The following is an 18,256-nucleotide window of genomic DNA, read 5'->3' as shown; positions in this document are numbered from 1 at the left end:
TTTATAATGGTGTTGGTAGCTGCACCCATCTAAGTGAGTGTATTTAATATCTATAAAGTTCAAGTCTATTATAGTGGAGGTGCTTTTTGAATATTCAAGGAGGGAAATCACTGAAAATAGTTGTTTGATTCTGCACAACCTTGTTGGGTTGACTGGTCAGATGAGGCTTCAGGTTATGAGTGATTTTCTCCTCCACCAAGTAGTGATATTGCTGTATTTAATTAAGTTGATGTCATTGAAGATTTAAGGAGATAGTTGTTCGTTGAATAATATTTTGTCAAAATAGAGAAGCAATTAACCGTGGTCACTTGCGTTAGATTTTAATTCCAGATTTCACCATCTGCCATGTTGGAATTTCTCTCTCATTCCAATTTATCTATGCAAAGAAGTAGAAGAGGCAGGAAGGTTGTGTTGGGAAACTTCCTAATCTGGCAGACCTGACTCTTTAAAAAGGCTGCTACCTATTCTATTTTTCTCCTGGGAGATGAGCAGAATGAAAATTCAGAGTCAGGTTTTGGTGGCCATAGAGATTGATGAGATTATTAAGTAAAATTACCTCCCTCAGAATCTTGTATGTTTCAATAAAATCACCCTCTTCACTCTTAATTGTTATAAACTCTAACAAATATAGAGGAACCTTTTCAGCCTTCAATCTCTTCATCCTAGTTTTTTTTTCAAGGCCAATATATTCATTTTTAAGCATAGGGACCATTACTGAACAATATTTCCAGGTGCAGCCTCACCAACACCCTCTATAGTTGCAATAAGATTTCTCTGTTTTAAAACTCCAACCCCTTTGAAATATCAGTCAAAATTCTAACTGCCGCCTTAATTATGTGTTGCATTTAAATACTAACTTTTGTCTTTCACACAAGCACACCTAAATGCCTCTGTTGCACTTTTGAAATACCACTTTCTTTCCATTTAAATAAGTCTTCCAAAGTGAATAACCTCATTCTTTCCTATATTAAACTCCCATCTGCCAAGTTTTTGCCCACTCACTCAACCATCTATATCCCTTGCAAATTTCTTACGTCCTGATCACAGCTTGCAGGTTTTGATGTTCTCTTGTATCTGCTGCCCGTTTTACAAAGAAGTCCAAAACAAAAGATAAAGAAAGTGGTAAACCGAGAGATGGAAATGTGAAAATGGGTGACAAAAGGAGAAAATAGGTCTACTTTGCTTAGCGAAGTCAGCAACACATGGCCTGGGGCAAGTGCTGGATGAAAGAAAAATTGAGAAATGTTGAATCATAGAGACTGTAAAGTGCCAAACTGGAAAATGAGATATTCCTGTAGCATCTGCCTGGCATTTTTTAAACTTAATAACAGGTGCCAATGCTGACCGACCTGCTGAGTTCTTCCAGCAAATTTTGTTTTGTGCATTTGACTGTGTCTTGAATTCCTCATTTCAGACTGGGTTTCCACCATGGTTCATGCCTCCTTTTGTTTCCTTCTGAGAATTCACACACCTTGTCTGCTTACTGAAAGAAGCCCGACTCCATTAAAATTATGTAGCATTTAAACTGCCCATGCCCATGGTAAAGTCAAGGGTGGAATTGGTATATTTGAATGGCTGAACTTTATCCATGCCCATCAGAATTGTGAGAAACTGGAATGGGTTGAGAATGAGAATCTGGTCCCACTTGTATTTTTAAAGGGATCTTGAGTCACCCAACTTTGCAGAAATTCAGTCTGCAACCTTTAATGCAAACTGAACAGCAGTCATCCCTATGGTGTGATGAACTCAGATTCTGTGTATTAGAATGTTACATCTCAGCTATTTAAGAAATTTTGAAACTTCCAGTCTTCCTGTTGGTATCTATTACACAACCTAATGATGTGATGCAGTTTGACTTTAATACATCAAGTTTCATGCTTGGTGCTTTTATAAATTTTCCAATAATCTGATATGGATTCTGCTGAGCTGACATTTTAGCTATTGTATGTAACTGAGCATTAAGCATCAAGATTGTGCAGGTAAATAGTGGAAGTAAATGGATTACTGAATATCACTAGTTTGAAGCTTTCTTCACTCCATTTACTCTGTGGGTAAAACAAAATAGCTTGTTTAGATTAATTTAAGTACCTGTTATTTGGATGCATTACATCCCACTATGCAATTTGATAACTATCAGCCATTGTCATATATTATTCAGATAATGACTGTAGTGACACAATATATGTTTTTACTGTGTGACTATAGAGGACCTGGAATGATGCATATATGTTATGCAAAGATAGTGTTAGGTCATATTTAGCTCTGCCTTTGACCAAATAATAGACTATAGAATAAGCTGCCTGCTTATGCAATCAGTGACATTGCATAATTTCAAAGAGCTAAATCATCTCCTGACTCAGATCACCCCTTACAAAAGATACAAAAGACAAAGAGATTAGTTAGGTGACGAAAGGTTGGGAGAGGGCAAAACCTCAAAAAAAAGGGATTGCACATTTAAGACCAAGCTGAGAGGAATTCCTTGTCTGAGCATAGTGAATCTCTGAAATTCTTTAACATCGAGAATGGCTGAGGTTAGTTTGTAAAGTATATTCACAGATGAGAGAGAGAGATTTTAATCAGTAATGGAATAAAGAGTTATAGGGGAAATGGCAGGAATGTGGATTTGAGGATTATCAAATCAAAGCAGACTCAAGGGGCTGAATAGCCTTTTTCTGCTCCTATGGCTCATGGTCCAGTGTGTAAAATAAAAGGTAATATGGACTCCTGGTCAACTTTTACTTCTCCAACAGGAATGGAGAGAGATTTCCAAATTATTGTCGTCAAAATATTTGGATTGTTTTTTGTCTGACAGTTTTAATTTTGTGCACCACTATATACAGAATGATTTGATACCAAAGTACAGCTTGATTTGATTGCTGCTGCCAACAAAAATAAAAGTGTGTGAACTACTCTTAGAGATAAATTCTGTGTTAACATAAGTCATTTACTGTTTTGGCCTTCCACTTGATTGCAGGAAATGAATGAGCAAGAGAAAAAAATAATTACCGACCTAGATAAATGTGATTTCACACAAATGCATCAATACTTCACTGAAAAAGCAGAGGCCAAGAAAGCATTGCCCAAGGAGGAGAAACAGGTGAGAAAACATTTTTCGTAAAAGTTTTTTTAAAATTAACTTCTTGTCCCTCGAGTCATTGCATGCCAAAGTATAATCTTGCAGGTACTAGCACCTCACCAAAATGATCAATCTTTGTTTGAGAGTAGAGACCGTGAATGCCAGCAAACAATGCACAATAACCGTTAAGCACAAACCTGACCCTTTGTTAAAATTTGAGTTCGATTTTATTGTCACGTGTACTCAAGAATAGGAGTAAAGTGAAGTGTACAAGGTCACCATTCTTCAGCACTACCTTAGTTATTAAACCAGAAATTATAAAAAAACAACAAATAATAATAAAAAGGGCAAAAGTGGTAAAACATCCAGATCTTAAAATCTAAAGTTTTATTTTTGTGGAAGTTGTGCCATGGAATTGGAAATAAATCAAACTAGCAGCACTTTTTTTCTCTGGAAGAGAGAGCAAGAGAAAATGAGTAACAAGTACTAGTTAGTCTAAGGTCAGTTGTGAGAAAACTCTTAAGATAGAGGCAAGGGGACAAAGTATGTTGGTAAGACTTACATGAAATGCTCTGTCAGAATTCAGCATTGGGTGAAATGGCCTCTTCCATTGTTATGCGCTTGTATAGACACTTATTCCTAATTCCACAGTCATCTTGGGGATGAAGCAGTTTGATTCATTATAGGACCCAAAGGGCAGCTTACTTCTGAAAACTGGAATGTTCACCATTTCAGAGCAGGTATTGTGCAAGCCATTATTTTAACGAATAAATGTTTCTTCCTAATCTACCTATGGTCCATCCTTGTCAATATATGACGACAGCTGGTTAATATTCTATTGCTAAGATTTTTTTTCACTTGTGGAAGGTGGGTATTATTGCCTATCCATAAACAACCTTGAGAAGGTGGGAATGAGCTACCTTCTTGAACCACTGTGTAGGTAGACCCACAGTGCTGTAAGGGAGAGATTTCCAGGATTTTGTCCCAGCAACACTGAAACATAATTCAGTGTAACTACCATTATTTTCTACTATTGACAACCAGTAGCAACCATTTTGCATCTCAATCCCTCTTTCACTACTGTTGGCATTCCCTTTTATCTTTTTCTCTGGGCAACTTCACCATCACCTCATCTCTTAACAAGGTAAGAACTATGATGAGGAGTTGTCATATTTTCCAGCCCACCTTTCAGTTCTAAAGATGAGTTGTCATGGGCTGAATGTTAGCTCTTTCTCTCTCCAGCCATGCTGCCAAATCGGAGTTTCTCATATTAGTTTTTCCTATTGTCAATCTGTGTAATGAACTCTTGCACTTCAGTAAGCAAAATGCAGAACAGGTGAAGAATGTGCATTGTTCAGCAAATGAAATATTCCATTTAGAGATGGAGACTGCTTTCCATTTTTTTTTAACCTAACTGACTTTGTTTTTAAAAGTCTGTCAGGCTTCCATATTTACAGCCCACTTCTCTCCTTTGCTTCGGCTGACATCACAAATGCAACATAAATGTTAAATATTATTAGCCAATGTCATTGAGAGGAATTTCACTGAGGGAATGTTTAGGACAAGAAATGCCAAAACGCCATACCAGTTTATTAGGAGTTGCTTTGAGATGAAGATCAAAGAAATCGTTACTCTGCAAATTGTTTGTTTAACACAGAATCCAAAAGCAGTTGATGGAAAAGCTCAATAGGCAGCATCTTTGAAGAGAAGTCAAAGTCAGTATTTCTGTACAAGTGACCCTTCCTCAGGACTGATGTTAGCGAGGGAAATGTTGATTTATACACCGAAGATAGGGTTGGAAGAGGGGGTAAGGAGGAAACAATAGGTGGGGTAGAGTCCAAACAGAGCAAAGAACAGTTGGATATACAAAGGATAATGATCTGGCTAGAAGGATGAATAGCTATTAGTGGGGATTGTTTGAGGCTAACAATGGGTTGTGTATGATCCAGACTGTGATAATAAGGCATCTAGGGGTCATAAGGACATGGGAGATCTCAAATCCTAAAGTTGATGAACACTATATTAAATTCAGAAGGCTGCAGGGTACCCAAGCAGAAAATGAGGAGTCATCTGTCCAGCTTGTGCTGAGCTTCATTAGAGCACTGCAGCAAGCCAGAGACGAGTGTTGGCCCACGGAAAGGGTAGTGTTTCGAAGTGGCAGGCAACTGAAACACCGGGTCTTTGTTCAGACATCAAGCAGTCTTTATTTTACATCATTTGGAAAATAATCTTCACTGGTAAACTAGGAGACATCTTCAACAACACAAACTTCAAGAAGTTTTTATGCCATTGTATAATCACGGTGCTACATAAAATAGGACTGAAATTATTTAAAATAACGACTGGAATTTAGGGCCTTCATGTAATCAAATTTAACTAATGGAGGATGTTATTGTCACAACCAAATAGCCCTACATAGCATCCATTCACCCCTGTCACAGAAGGAGCTAAAATCTTTTCCAGAAAAATCAGCTTGGAAGCCATACCTTGCCTTGATAGTATGTGTTGTCAGTTGTAGAAATAACATCACTGAGTGTTTGCCCAGACCAGACTTATAGTATTAAAATATATTACTGATCTATTCATTAGGATGTTCTTCTGGGATCTATTTATAATATTGTTTACTGGGACAAGCTACATATCTGCTTTTGCACTTCGACCACTCAATATCTAAGAATCATTTTATCACCATAATTGTTGTTCAGCTGAAAGCAATACTTCAATTTATGCTGGGTTATTACTGATGTGGAGTTTGATGAAAGAATTGAAAAAAGACTAAATTTCTTCACAGAATTGTGTACCTTAAAGCTGTCACTCGAGAGCAAATGGAACCCATTGTGATAGTGGAAGTGCCATTTTATTTCTTCGTTCATAGTTGTGGGTATAGGACCATATTTATTGCCCATCGATAATCATGATGAAGGTGATGATCTGCCTTTTTGAGCAACTACGACCCTTGGGGCTTTGGAACACACATAGTAAGAAAGTGGGTTCTAGGATATTGACCCAGTGGTAGTGACAGAGTTGTAGTTCCAAGTCAAGATGGTCTGTGCCTTGAAGTGGAGCATGCAGATGATTTTTTGGCTGCACTTGCCTTTGACCATCTAGATTTTAGGGATCATGGGTTGGAAGGTGCGATCTGACCTTGCTAATCAGTCTCCCATGGGGAACCTTGTTGATCGCCTTACTGAAGTCCATATAGATCACATCTACTGCTCTGCCCTCATCAATCTTCTCTGTTACTTCTTCAAAAAGCTCAATCAAGTTTGAGACATGACTTTCCATGCACAAAGCCATGTTGACTATCCCTAATCAGTCTTTGCTTTTCCAAATACATGTACATCCTGTCCCTCAGGATTGCCTCCAACAACTTGTCCACCACCAAGGTCAGGCTCACTGGTCTATAATTCCCTGGCTTGTCTTTACCACCCTTCTTTAACAGTGGCACCATGTTAGCCAACCTCCAGCCTTCCAGCACCTCACCTGTTACTATCGACGATACAAATATCTCAGCAAGAGGCCCAGCAATCACTTTTCTAGCTTCCCACGGAGTTCTAGGGTACACCTGATCAGGTCCTGGGGATTTCTCCACCTTTATGCATTTCAAGACATCCAGCACTTCCTCCTCTGTAATATGGACATTTTGCAAGGTGTCACCATTTATTTCACTACTTTTATATCTTCAATGTCCTTTTCCACAGTAAATACTGATGCAAAATACTCGTTTAGTATCTCCCCCATTTTCTGCAGCTCCACACAAAGGCCGCCTTGCTGATCTTTGAGGGGCCCTATTCTCTCCCTAGTTATGCAAGGTTTGTGAAGGTTTGTAACTCGGGTTGAAGTTTAGCGTGTAGCTTTGCTCGCTGAGCTGTAGGTTTGATATCCAGACGTTTCATTACCTGGCTAGGTAACATCATCAGTGGCGACCTCCAAGTGAAACGAAGCTGTTGTCTCCTGCTTTCTATTTATATGTTTGTCCCAGATGGCGTTCCTGGGGTTTGTGGTGATGTCATTTCTTGTTCGTTTTCTGAGGTATCGCTTCACTTGGAGGTCACTACTGATGATGTTACCTAGCCAGGTACACTCTCCCTAGTTATCCTTTTGTCCTTAATGTATTTGTAAAAACCCTTTGGCTGCTCCTTAACTCTATGCCAAAGCTATTTCATGTCCCCTTTTTGCCCTTCTGATTTCCCTCTTAAGTATACTCCTACTGCCTTTATACTCCTCTAAGGATCCACTTGATCTATCCTGTCTATACCTTACATATGCTTCCTTCGTTTTCTTAACCAAACCCTCAATTTCTTTAGTCATCCAGCATTCCCTATACCTACCAACCTTTCCTTTCACCCTAACAGGAATATACTTTCTCTGGAATCTCATTATCTCATTTCTGAAGGCTTCCCATTTTCTAGCTGTCCCTTTACCTGCGAACATCTGCCCCCAATCAGCTTTAGAAAGTTCTTGCCTAATAACATTAAATTGGAGAATGGCCAATTTTAGAACTTAAACTTTTCCGTCACTATTTTAAACTAATAGAATTATGGTCGCTGGCCCTAAAGTGCTCCCCCACTGACACCTCAGTCACCTGCCCTGCCTTATTTCCCAAGACTAGGTCAAGTTTTGCACCTTCTCTAGTAGGAACATTTCTCATACTGAATCAGAACATTTTCTGATACACACTTAACAAATTCCTCTCCATCTAAACCCTTAACACTATGGCAGTCCCAGTCTATGTTCGGAAAGTAAAAAAATCCCCTACAATAACCACCCTTCTTACAGATAGCTGAGATCTCCTTACAAGTTTGTTTCTTAATTTCCCTCTGACTATTAGGAGATCTATAATACAATCCCAATAAGGTGATCATCCCTTTCTTATTTCTCAGTTCCACCCAAATAACTTCCCTGGATGTATTTCCAGGAATATCCTCCCTCAGCACAACTATAATGCTATCCCCTTTCAAAAATGCCACTCCCCCTCCTCTCTTGCCTCCCTTTCTATCCTTCCTATAGCATTTGTATCCTGGAACATTACGCTGCCAATCCTGCCCACCCTTGAGCCATGTTTCTGTAATTGCTATGATATCTCAGTCCCATGTTTCTAACCGTGCCCTGAGTTCATCTGCCTTCCCTGTTAGACCCTTTGCATTGAAATAAATGCGGTTTAATTTATTAGTCCTACCTAGTCCCTGTCTGCCCTGACTGTTTGACTCACCTGTTCTCAACTGTACCAGTCTCAGGTTGATCTCTTTCCTCACTATCTCCCTGGGTCCCACCTTACTAGTTTAAATCCTGAGCAGCTCCAGTATATCTTCCTGCTAGTATATTAGTCCCCTTCCAATTTAGGTGCAAACCGTCTTTCTTGTACAGGTCACTTCTACCCCAAAAGAGATTCCAATGGTCCAAAAATGTGAATCCTTCTCCCATACACCAGCTCCTCAGCCATGCATTCAACTGTTCTATCCTCCTATTCCTGCCCTCACATGCTTGTAGCACCAGGAGTAATCCAGAGATTACTACACTCTGACCTCCTTTTTGAATTGCTGCATAACTCTCTGTAATCTCCCTTCAGAATCTCAACCTTTTCCCTTCCTATGTCATTGGTTCCAATGTGGACAATGAACTCTTGCTGGCCCCTCTCCCCCTGATAACATTCTGCACCCTCTCCGAGACATCCTTGATCCTGGCACCAGGGAAGCAACACCATTCTGATTTTTTTGCTGCTGGCCACAAACGTCTGTCTGTACCTTGGACTAAAGAGTCCCCTAACACAATTGATCTCTTGGAACCCGACGTACCCCTCATTGCTTTAGAGCCAGTCACAATACCAGAAACTTGGCTGTTCGTGCAACGTTCCTCGAAAATCCATCGTCCCTTACATTTTCCAAAACAGCATACTTGTTTGAAATGGGTATAGCCACAGAAGGCTGCTGCCTACCTCTTACCTTTCCTAGAGTTAACCCTTCTATATGACTGTATCTGAGACTCTTCTCCCCCCCCCGCCACCTTCTTATAACTGCCATCCATCATGTACTGTTGTTGCAAATTCCTCATTGCTTCTAACTATCTCTCTAACCAATCCATTTGATCTGATAAGATTTGCAACCATCAGCATTTATGGCAGATATAATCCACAGTAACCCTTAAACTCTCTTTAAACTCCCACATCTGACAAGAAGTACATATCACTGTACTAAAGGCCATTTTTGCTCCTTCACAATCTACAGACCCAGAAAATAACACCGTCTTATTCCTCCACTAAACACTGCCCCAGGTTAAATTAATAGTTATGGCTTATATTTTAAGTTTAATCAAGAGACGTATCTCCAAAAACACATAATCAAGAAAGGACCCACTCCACTCACTACTGCAGATTCTCTGTAGGCCACACTTAAAACGATGATTAACTTCTCCGATTGTGTGCTATGAACTTCGCCCAACCATTCCTCCAAGATCAGTTGTGAATTTCACTGTTTGTTAATTTTCCCAAACGCACTCCGATGTACAGGGATACATGAATTCAAATAGCAAAGGCAGTAGGTTCACTGTTGTCAGTTTCTTTCTCTCTGTCCTGCACTGACCTCACCATGTGCTTCCTTTGTCAGTTCTTTTCCCTTTTAAGACTGCTGTTGTTTTGACTTGTTTTTTTCCAAAGTTCCAAAACAATGCAGCAGCAAATGAAACAGTCGTCATTATTAGCCAAAGGGGTAGAACTTAAAGGCAGGAAGGTTGGTTTGGCAATAGCTAGAGTGTCTGCTTCTGGATTTGACATCATAGGAGGAATGTGATTGCAGAAATTTAGTAGATGTTGCCTGGGCTGGATAGTTTTAGTTATGAAGAGGTATTGGAAAAACAAGCTTGTTTTCCTTGGAACAGGGATGACTGAGTGGGTGATTGAAATGCATAAAATTATAATGGGCCATAGGGTAGACAGCAAGAGGAATCAATGACCAGACGGCATAGGTTAAGGTAAAGAGCAGGAGTCTTGGAGGGGATTTGAGAAAAATCTTCCCTCAGCATGGTGGAAATCTGGAACTGTCTGATATACATAAGAGTGATATACATTGACTTCCATAATTTCTAAGAAATATTTTATGTAGACTTCCGATACCAAGGCATGGGTCAAGTGCTGGAAAATGGCATTAGTATAATTAGATGATTTGTTTCTGACTGGTGCAGACTCTATAGAAGAACAGCTGCTGTAGACCTCTGACAGCTTATGAAGAAAATAGACAGACAGGAGGCTGGAAGAACACAGCAAACCAGGCAGCATCATGAGGTGAAGAAGTCAATGTTTCGGGTGTTACACCCAAAACATTGACTTCTTCGCGTCATGATGCTGCCTTGCATGCTGTTCTTCCAGCCTTCTGCCTGTTTACGTTGGATTCCAGCATCTGCAGTTTTTTTTACTCTATCCAAGCTGATGAAGAAAAGCAGATCAAATTTATGATACATCAAATGAAGGCGCGAAAGCAGAAATTAAGTCATTGCTATATTAATTCAAATGTAAATGTTCATTAGAAAATTACAACAGAGTACAACAGCTTACAAATTTGATGCTTGCTAATCCAGCACTGAGACTTAATCTACTCCAAAGCAGGACTATAAAAGGGGAAAATATCTAGGGTCTTTGCTGTAAGTACTGCCTAACTTGAAATGGATAGCTAATGAGTCTGGGCATGCCCATGTGCAAATACTCTGGAAATACTTGATGTCTTGACTCCTACATGCATAATGGAAACTCATCACTGCCTGTGTATCTATATTCCCATGGGATCAGGGACAAAAGGTCATAATATCAAACTATCCAGTTAAAAATGCAGTCTTTTCCTACAGAAACTAAAAGTAGAGCAAGATGAAATCGCTGAGATATATGGCTACTGTGTAATGGATGGACATCGGGAGAAAATTGCAAACTTCAAGATTGAGCCTCCAGGTCTGTTTCGTGGACGTGGCGACCATCCAAAGATGGGAAAACTAAAGAAAAGGATCATGCCTGAAGATGTCATTATCAATTGCAGCAGGTAAGAAATGTACATGATGTCTAAAATAAAATATCAAGAACAAACAAATCTGAGATTTAGGTTGCCTCATAACTGTCACATTTTCTTTTTCCATGATGCCAATAATTTTCCCAGTAGTTTTGAGTTTGATTTTTTTCTTGTGATAACTGCTTATATTTGACAGTAATCAAGAACCTTCCTGTGTTTGCTTTATATGAAGCAAAAGCAAACCCTGGTCACTTGCTTATAACGATTAAAAGAAAAACTTTGGGAATTGGTAAGACTTTGGGACTGGGTTCCATCACTTAAGTCTGGTTTACTTTTAGCTCAGCTTGATGTAATAACAGCGTTTCTAGTCTCTAGTCTTCTCTTCTTGTTTTTTTTCTCTCTCCCTTGTACTAAGATACCTCAATATGGTCCCAAGATGTTAATTATAAAGAGTGGGATCCAGTCTAATTTTTGCACTTTAATGTCGAGGTGAATATGGGGTCAAATTGAAAAGCTTCTGATAGGTGGGGTGACTGGGCAGTGTGAAGCTGGATTTCAGTGCAGGTTTCAACAGACTGATTCCCAGTACAGGTACACAATCCTTTATTGAAAATCTGAAAAGTTCCAAAATCGAAAACTTTTTTTGTGAAGTGTGCAGCAACATTTTGGTGTGCAAGTAGATGACCCCACTCCATACCCATTCGAACCACATCACTCAGATGTGACATGGCGGCGTAGCCCAGTACTGGCAGACGTCAATTGTGTCTCAGCTCTCATACTATTCACATGTGCGTCTCCTATTAGGTGATTTTTAAATAAAACTTCACTGGGAAAGTGTCATTTATTCTGATTTCCGAAAAACAATAGACCCAAAGATTTTGGATAAAGGATTGGGTACCCATATCTTAAATGCTGGGTTGGTGATAACATATGTTGTTGGAATCAGTAACTACGTACATAGTGTACCCGTGCTCCTGAGATAACGGTTTTATAGTTCTATATCAAAGCAACAGGTATTAAACAATTATTTACAGTAAACTTAAAACATCTTAACTCAGCATATGTTTTAAGTAAATTTTAAAATTTGCATTCTGCATAAGAATTTCTTTTCGGCCATGGGGAATTCTCTACTGTGGAGAGAAACAAAGGGAATGTTACTGAATTTATTTAAGGCTGAGTTTGATTTTTGAAACTCAAGGGTTATGGAGGACAGAGAGTGGATTTGAGACCTCTGTCAGATCAGCCATGATCTTATTGAGCAGCAGAGCCAAATGGCCTTCTACCCTTAATATATAGTGCAGGAGGTTACTTGTCACCTACTAACTGGTTTGCTGAGTTTTCATTGAGCGGCTTAGCTTACATTTAGTTTGAGTTAGTCTAACTTGTTCAACATTTGTTTTTTTGACTGTTGTTATAAAATAATCTCATTTTATTCAGAGATTCCAATATTCCAGAACCTCCAAAAAATCACCACTGGAAGGAAATACGTTTTGATAATAAAGTAACCTGGCTAGCATCATGGACAGAAAATGTTCAGGGGCTACTTAAATATATCATGCTCAATCCAAGCTCAAAACTTAAGGTCTGTATTCCCTTAATGTCTGTCAGTTTCTTACTGTTATGTGGCTCAAGACTTATCACACTATCTTGTTCTTTAAATTGTTCTTTCTTGACCAGAAGTGAGTAGAGTGGTTTACTTTCATCTTGCCTTCCTGACACACAGGTTTTCAGAAACAAATTTAGTAGCTTGTTGGAAAAACTCTTCTGCCTTACTAATGTCCTTTAGGGAGGAAACCTGCTATGTTTATCTGGTCTGGTCTACATGTGATTCCAGACTGTCAGCAATATCCTTCCCTGTTAACTGCCCTCTGAGCAATTGGGGATGGACAATAAATGCTAGCCTAGGTAATGACACCCTCATCCTATAAATTAATTTTAAAAACCCAACTTCTGTTTAGTTAATTAATGTTGTAGTTTGGGAGCACATTGAGAATTTGTAGTATGATGGATAAATGGAGTAGAGTTAGTGGCTAAAATAGAATAACTAGTTTGGGAGAACTTATCTTGCTGTGGAGTGCTTAGAAAACCCTGTTGCCTTCTTAAGAACAGTCGTAGGAGCAAATTATAGTAATATGGAATTGGTACAGTTCAGAAGGAGACCATTCTGCTCATTGTGTCAGAACTGGCTCTCCGATGAACATTACAACACGGTGCCATTCTCCTGCTTTATCCACCTACCTTTGCACATTGTTTTTATACAGATAATTACATGATACCCTGTTAATAGTCTCAACTAACTTTACCTCCACCACACTTTTCAGGTAGTGCATTTCAAATGTAAACCACTCAAATGAAAATGTTTTTCCTCACACGGCACGGGAGCACAGTGGTTCGCACTGCTGCCTCAGAGCGCCAGAGACCTGGGTTCAATTCCCGCCTCAGTGGAATTTGCACATTCTCCCCGTGTCTGCGTGGGTTTCCTCCGAGTGCTCTGGTTTCCTCTCACAGTCCAAAAATGTGTAGGTTAGGTGAATTGGCCATGCTAAATTACCTGTAGTGTTAGGAGCAGGGGTAAATGTAGGGGAGTGGGTCTGGATGAGTTGCTCTTCGGAGGGTCGGTGTGGACTTGTTCGGCCGAAGAGCCTGTTTCCACACTGTAAGTAATCTAATCTAAAGCTTGCTACATTTGCAAATCACTTTAAGTTGATGCCTTTTTGTTCTCATTCCTCCTTATGAGCAGGAAGAGCTTCTTCTCATCTATCAATGCCTGCTGTGATTTTAAAAAGTTGCATCATACTTCCTCTTAACCTCTCCCTACTGAGAGCAATCCCAACTTTTCCAGTCTCTCTAACTAATGTTTCTCATCCATGGGAACAGTATTTGGTGTTTTTCAAGCTAAGGAGGTAAATAAATATCGGAGAGAAAACTTCTTAAGGGCTTTGTAATAAGAGTATACCAATATCTGAAGACATAAAATGAAAGTACCATGGATCTTGGTGATCAGAAAAGGTTTGCTAGACAAATACCCAGGAATGATTTGGTCTGCCTATCAGGAAAGGGTAGACCAGCTAGGTTATTTTTTAATTTGTCGGATGTGGATGTCTCTGGTTAGGCCATCTTTTATGTCCAGCCCTAATTGTCCACAGGAAAGTTAAGAGTCAACCATTTAACTGTTGGTTCTGAAGTCACATGTAAATCAGACCAGGAACCAGCACAATTACCTTCCCTAAAAGGACATTAGATAGATTTTCTGGACAATTGGCAACATCCTTATGGCCATGATTAAACTCTGAATTCCAGATTTCTATTGAATCCAAATTCCACCATTTGACATGGTGGGTTTGAACCCAAGCCGTGTGTTTCTCTGGATTAATCATCTAGTGATAGTACCACTAGGTCATTTCCCCAGTCCTGAATCTGGTGGAGTTCAGTAGAGTAAGAAGCAAATTGTTTGAAATGGAAAATTCCTGAGGAGACTTAACAGGGTGCATATGGAAAGGATGTTTCCTCTTGAGAGAATCTGGAGGTAGGAGTCCAGCTTTTAAAATAAGACTTCTCATGTTTAAGAGATGAAACTTTTTTTTCCCCTCATAAGAGTCTTTTAGAATCCTCTTCCTCAAGGCACTGAAAGCAGGTTCCTTGAATATATTTGAGGCAGAGGAGGTTGATTGATTGTTGATGAGCAAACTGTTCCTCAAGTAGGTGGTAATGTGGAATAATCAGATTAGCCTTGATCTTTTTTACTGGCAAAGTATGCTGAAGGGTTCCTCTAATTTTGATGTACATGACTGGAGTCAGCAGATTTTGAGGGCATGAAATGTCTCTTCATCGCGAGATTAGTAGTGTTGTCTGGATTTGTACTTGAAAGCTTTCGTTTTTGCTCTTCTGTTGGCCAAGAACCCCCTCTGATATCTCTCAATTCTTTTGTGAATTCTGTACAAATTGTCTTTTCTAACATCTTTTCATAAACAAAGGGCTGATTTGTTCATTCAAATGACTTGTTGTTTCATCAGGCACATGATTTAATTGCATTAAGATCCTTTTATGTTTTTTGTTCTGTCAGAATTTTTGAATTCATACATTTTTAGAACCCATTGTTTTGACCAATGGTTAATCAAATTCTAAATGTCTCCCTTTGATTGTCTAGATAATACAATTGAATTCATTGAACCATCCCAATGTAATGTCCAACTGGAAATGACATTGAAAACTTAAAGGAGTTGTTAGCCACAGATTTTCACACAAAAATGTTCTTTTCACAAGTGTGTTCGTTGAAAAAAAAAAATTTCTGTTTAGGAGCAGCAGAATTGTGATAATCACATTTTCCTTCCCATCCTTTGACACACAGATTCATAGTGATGCACAGCACGGAAACAGACCCTTTGGTCCAATACATCCATGCAGACCAGATATCCTAAACTAAATTAGTCCCATTTACCAGCACTTAGCCCATGTCCTTCTAAACCCTTCCTATTCATATACCCATCTAGATGCCTTTTAAATGTTGTCATTGTACCAGCCACCACCACTTCCTCTGGCAGCTCATTCCAGACACGCACCACCCTCTGCATGAAAAAGTTGTCTGTTTGATCCCTTTTAAATCTTTCCCCTCAGCCTCCGACACTCCAGGAAAAGCAGCCCTGCCTATTTAGCCTCTCCCTCCAACCCTGGCAGCATCCTTATAATTTTTTTCTGAACCCTTTCAAGTTTCATAACATCTTTCCTATACGAGGGAGACCAGAATTGCACACAGTTATCCCTTAAGTGGCCTAGCAATGTCCTGTACAGCTGCAAGATAACATCCCAACTCCTGTGCTCAATACTCTGACTAATAAAGGAAAGCATAACAAATGGACCTTCACTATCCTATCTGTCTGCTCCTCCACTTTCAAGGAACTATGAATCTGCGCTCCAAGATTTCTTTTCAGCAGCACTCCCCAGGACCTTACCATTAAGTGTATAAATCCTGCCCTGATTTACTTGATTTTTTTTTTGTGAATTCAAACTGCACTTCTATTCTCTACTTCAAGTTTTCAATTCTTTGCTCCCCTCATAATTAACATGTAGTCATACAGTTGGAGGACAGTAGTTGCTTGCAAATATCTTCTATAGATAGTGATTCATGATTGATAGAGAATGCTATTGATTTCTATAGGCAATAAACTTTTTGTGAGAGTCTTAGTTATTTTTGAGCCTTTTGACCAAGGGGCATCAAATCTAAGCTGGATGATACCTTAAACCTGCATGTTTTAAAGCAAGAATATTTGGACAGCCTCAAAAATGACTATCTCCCTTGTGTATGGCGTAGACATTCTGACACCAGTTTGTAAATTCTCACAGAATTATGACTTAGATTAGCTATTTCCAGACCGATTTGAGATTGAATCTGAATTCCTGTTTGGTTTTGTTCCACAACACCTATTGAGGGTGAGGTGCTCTGAACCCATTTACTTTTACTCTGAAATACAATGAATTGGAATATCAAGCAATTATTTGATGAATAGATTTGACTTTGTATTTTCGTCTATTAATACTAACAGGGTGAGAAGGATTGGCAGAAGTATGAAATTGCTCGGCGCCTAAAGGACAAAATCGATGCAATCCGGAGTCAGTATCATAGAGACTGGAAATCGAGGGAAATGAAAACACGGCAACGAGCAGTGGCACTATATTTCATTGACAAGGTACAATACTTTTGTTATTATATTGTATTTTTATTTAACGCTGGTTTAATGTAGGGGAGATAGGGATTGTGTAGTATGACAATGTAAGCCAGAGACAGACTAGTGTTTTGGATTAGGGGACGTAGGCTTGAATTCCGCAAAAATGCCAAGTAAGTAATTAGCAAGGGGGAAGTTGAGACTTACTGAGTATCCAAGGGGCTATCTTCTCATAATGGCTTGGTTGAAGAATTGAGTATGTGGCATCAGTCTTCACAAAGATGCACTTAGAGAAGAAAGCAGCTATAGATGGGATAGTAATCAAAAGGTCCTTCTCAAGGATAACTAGGGATGGTCAATAAATGCTTGACAAGCCAGTAATGCCCAAATCCTGTGAATGATTTTTTTAAAAAGCCTGCTAAGAAGAATAACATTGCTAAAAACTGCTAAGTGACTGTGTCTAGATGGTATACATCCTGAAAGAAGTAAACTTAGAAGTTGTAGAGTTATTAGCTAATACTGGCATCCATTCCAGGTGGTGTGGATGCAGGGCAGTGCCATAGAACTAGGAGATTGGCTAATTTTGCACCATAGAAAGGGGAAAAGGAGGAAGGTTGCCTGCTCAACATCAAGGCTGAGAATGTTGATGAGTATAATTATCTGGAATAAAATAATTGTCTTTTTGGAAAGGCACAGCTAATCAATGAGAATTGGCATAGGTTTGCTAAAGGCAAATCATGTTCACTACAACATTTAAAAGTCATCAGGATGGGATTATGGAAAGGAAGGAGGAAAAGGTGAGCACTGCAGATCAGAGTCGAAAGGTGTGGCACTGGAAAAGCACAGCAGGTCAGGCAGCATCCGAGAAGCAGGAGTGTCAGTGTTTTTGGCATAAGCCCTTGATTCACGATGAAGGGATTATGCACAAAACGTTGATTCTCCTCCTTGGATGCTGCCAGATCTGCTGTGCTTTTCCAGCACCACACTTTTTGACATCTGAAAAGAAAGGGTTTAGAGGAATATGGGCCAAATGGTGGCAAATGGGACTAGACTTATTTAGAAATTCTGGTCTACATCAATCCATTTCCATGCTGTATAGCTGTGATTAACTTGAATTTTTGAGTTGTTGAAGCAATCAATGTTTTTCTTTAGTGTTCTCATTTTTTGGTTTGAAGTAGTGAGTTAAAGTTGAGAACCTAATTTGGTACAGTAGCTTGTTTTGAAAGGCGGAGAAGGCAAACAAACTGATCTTTGTTTATGGGAAAGATAATTGTCGGTTAATTATTGAACTAAGAATGTTGCAGACTTTTTGGCAGCAAGAAGTGTTGTGACCATCAGATATATGAGCAGAATTAGGCATTCGGACCCATTTAATCTGCACCGCCATTCGAGCATGGCTAATTTATTCTCAATCCCATTCTTCTACTTTCTCCCCACAATCTTTTGATCCCCTTACAAATCAAGAACCTACCTATCTCTGCCTTAAATACACTGAATGATTTGGCCTCCACAACCTTCTGCGACAGAGTTCC

The 18,256-nt window shown here is 39.3% G+C and overlaps 1 protein-coding gene across 6 annotated transcripts in view; it reads left to right on the top strand.

Moving 5' to 3' along the window:
• LOC140476967 (DNA topoisomerase 1-like) overlaps positions 1-18,256 on the top strand; it is a 137,757-nt gene that overhangs the window by 102,694 nt on the left and 16,807 nt on the right. For all 6 annotated transcript variants that reach the window (XM_072570009.1, XM_072570010.1, XM_072570008.1 and 3 more), the window contains 4 exons: positions 2,975-3,097; positions 10,910-11,097; positions 12,502-12,646; positions 16,605-16,748. In XM_072570009.1, the coding sequence (XP_072426110.1) occupies positions 2,975-3,097; positions 10,910-11,097; positions 12,502-12,646; positions 16,605-16,748 (600 nt within the window). The remainder of the gene's footprint in view (positions 1-2,974; positions 3,098-10,909; positions 11,098-12,501; positions 12,647-16,604; positions 16,749-18,256) is intronic.

This window comes from Chiloscyllium punctatum, chromosome 5 (genome assembly GCF_047496795.1).
Source record: "Chiloscyllium punctatum isolate Juve2018m chromosome 5, sChiPun1.3, whole genome shotgun sequence".
Taxonomy (NCBI): Eukaryota; Metazoa; Chordata; class Chondrichthyes; order Orectolobiformes; family Hemiscylliidae; genus Chiloscyllium; species Chiloscyllium punctatum.
This window is presented reverse-complemented; position numbering and strand designations above follow the sequence as displayed.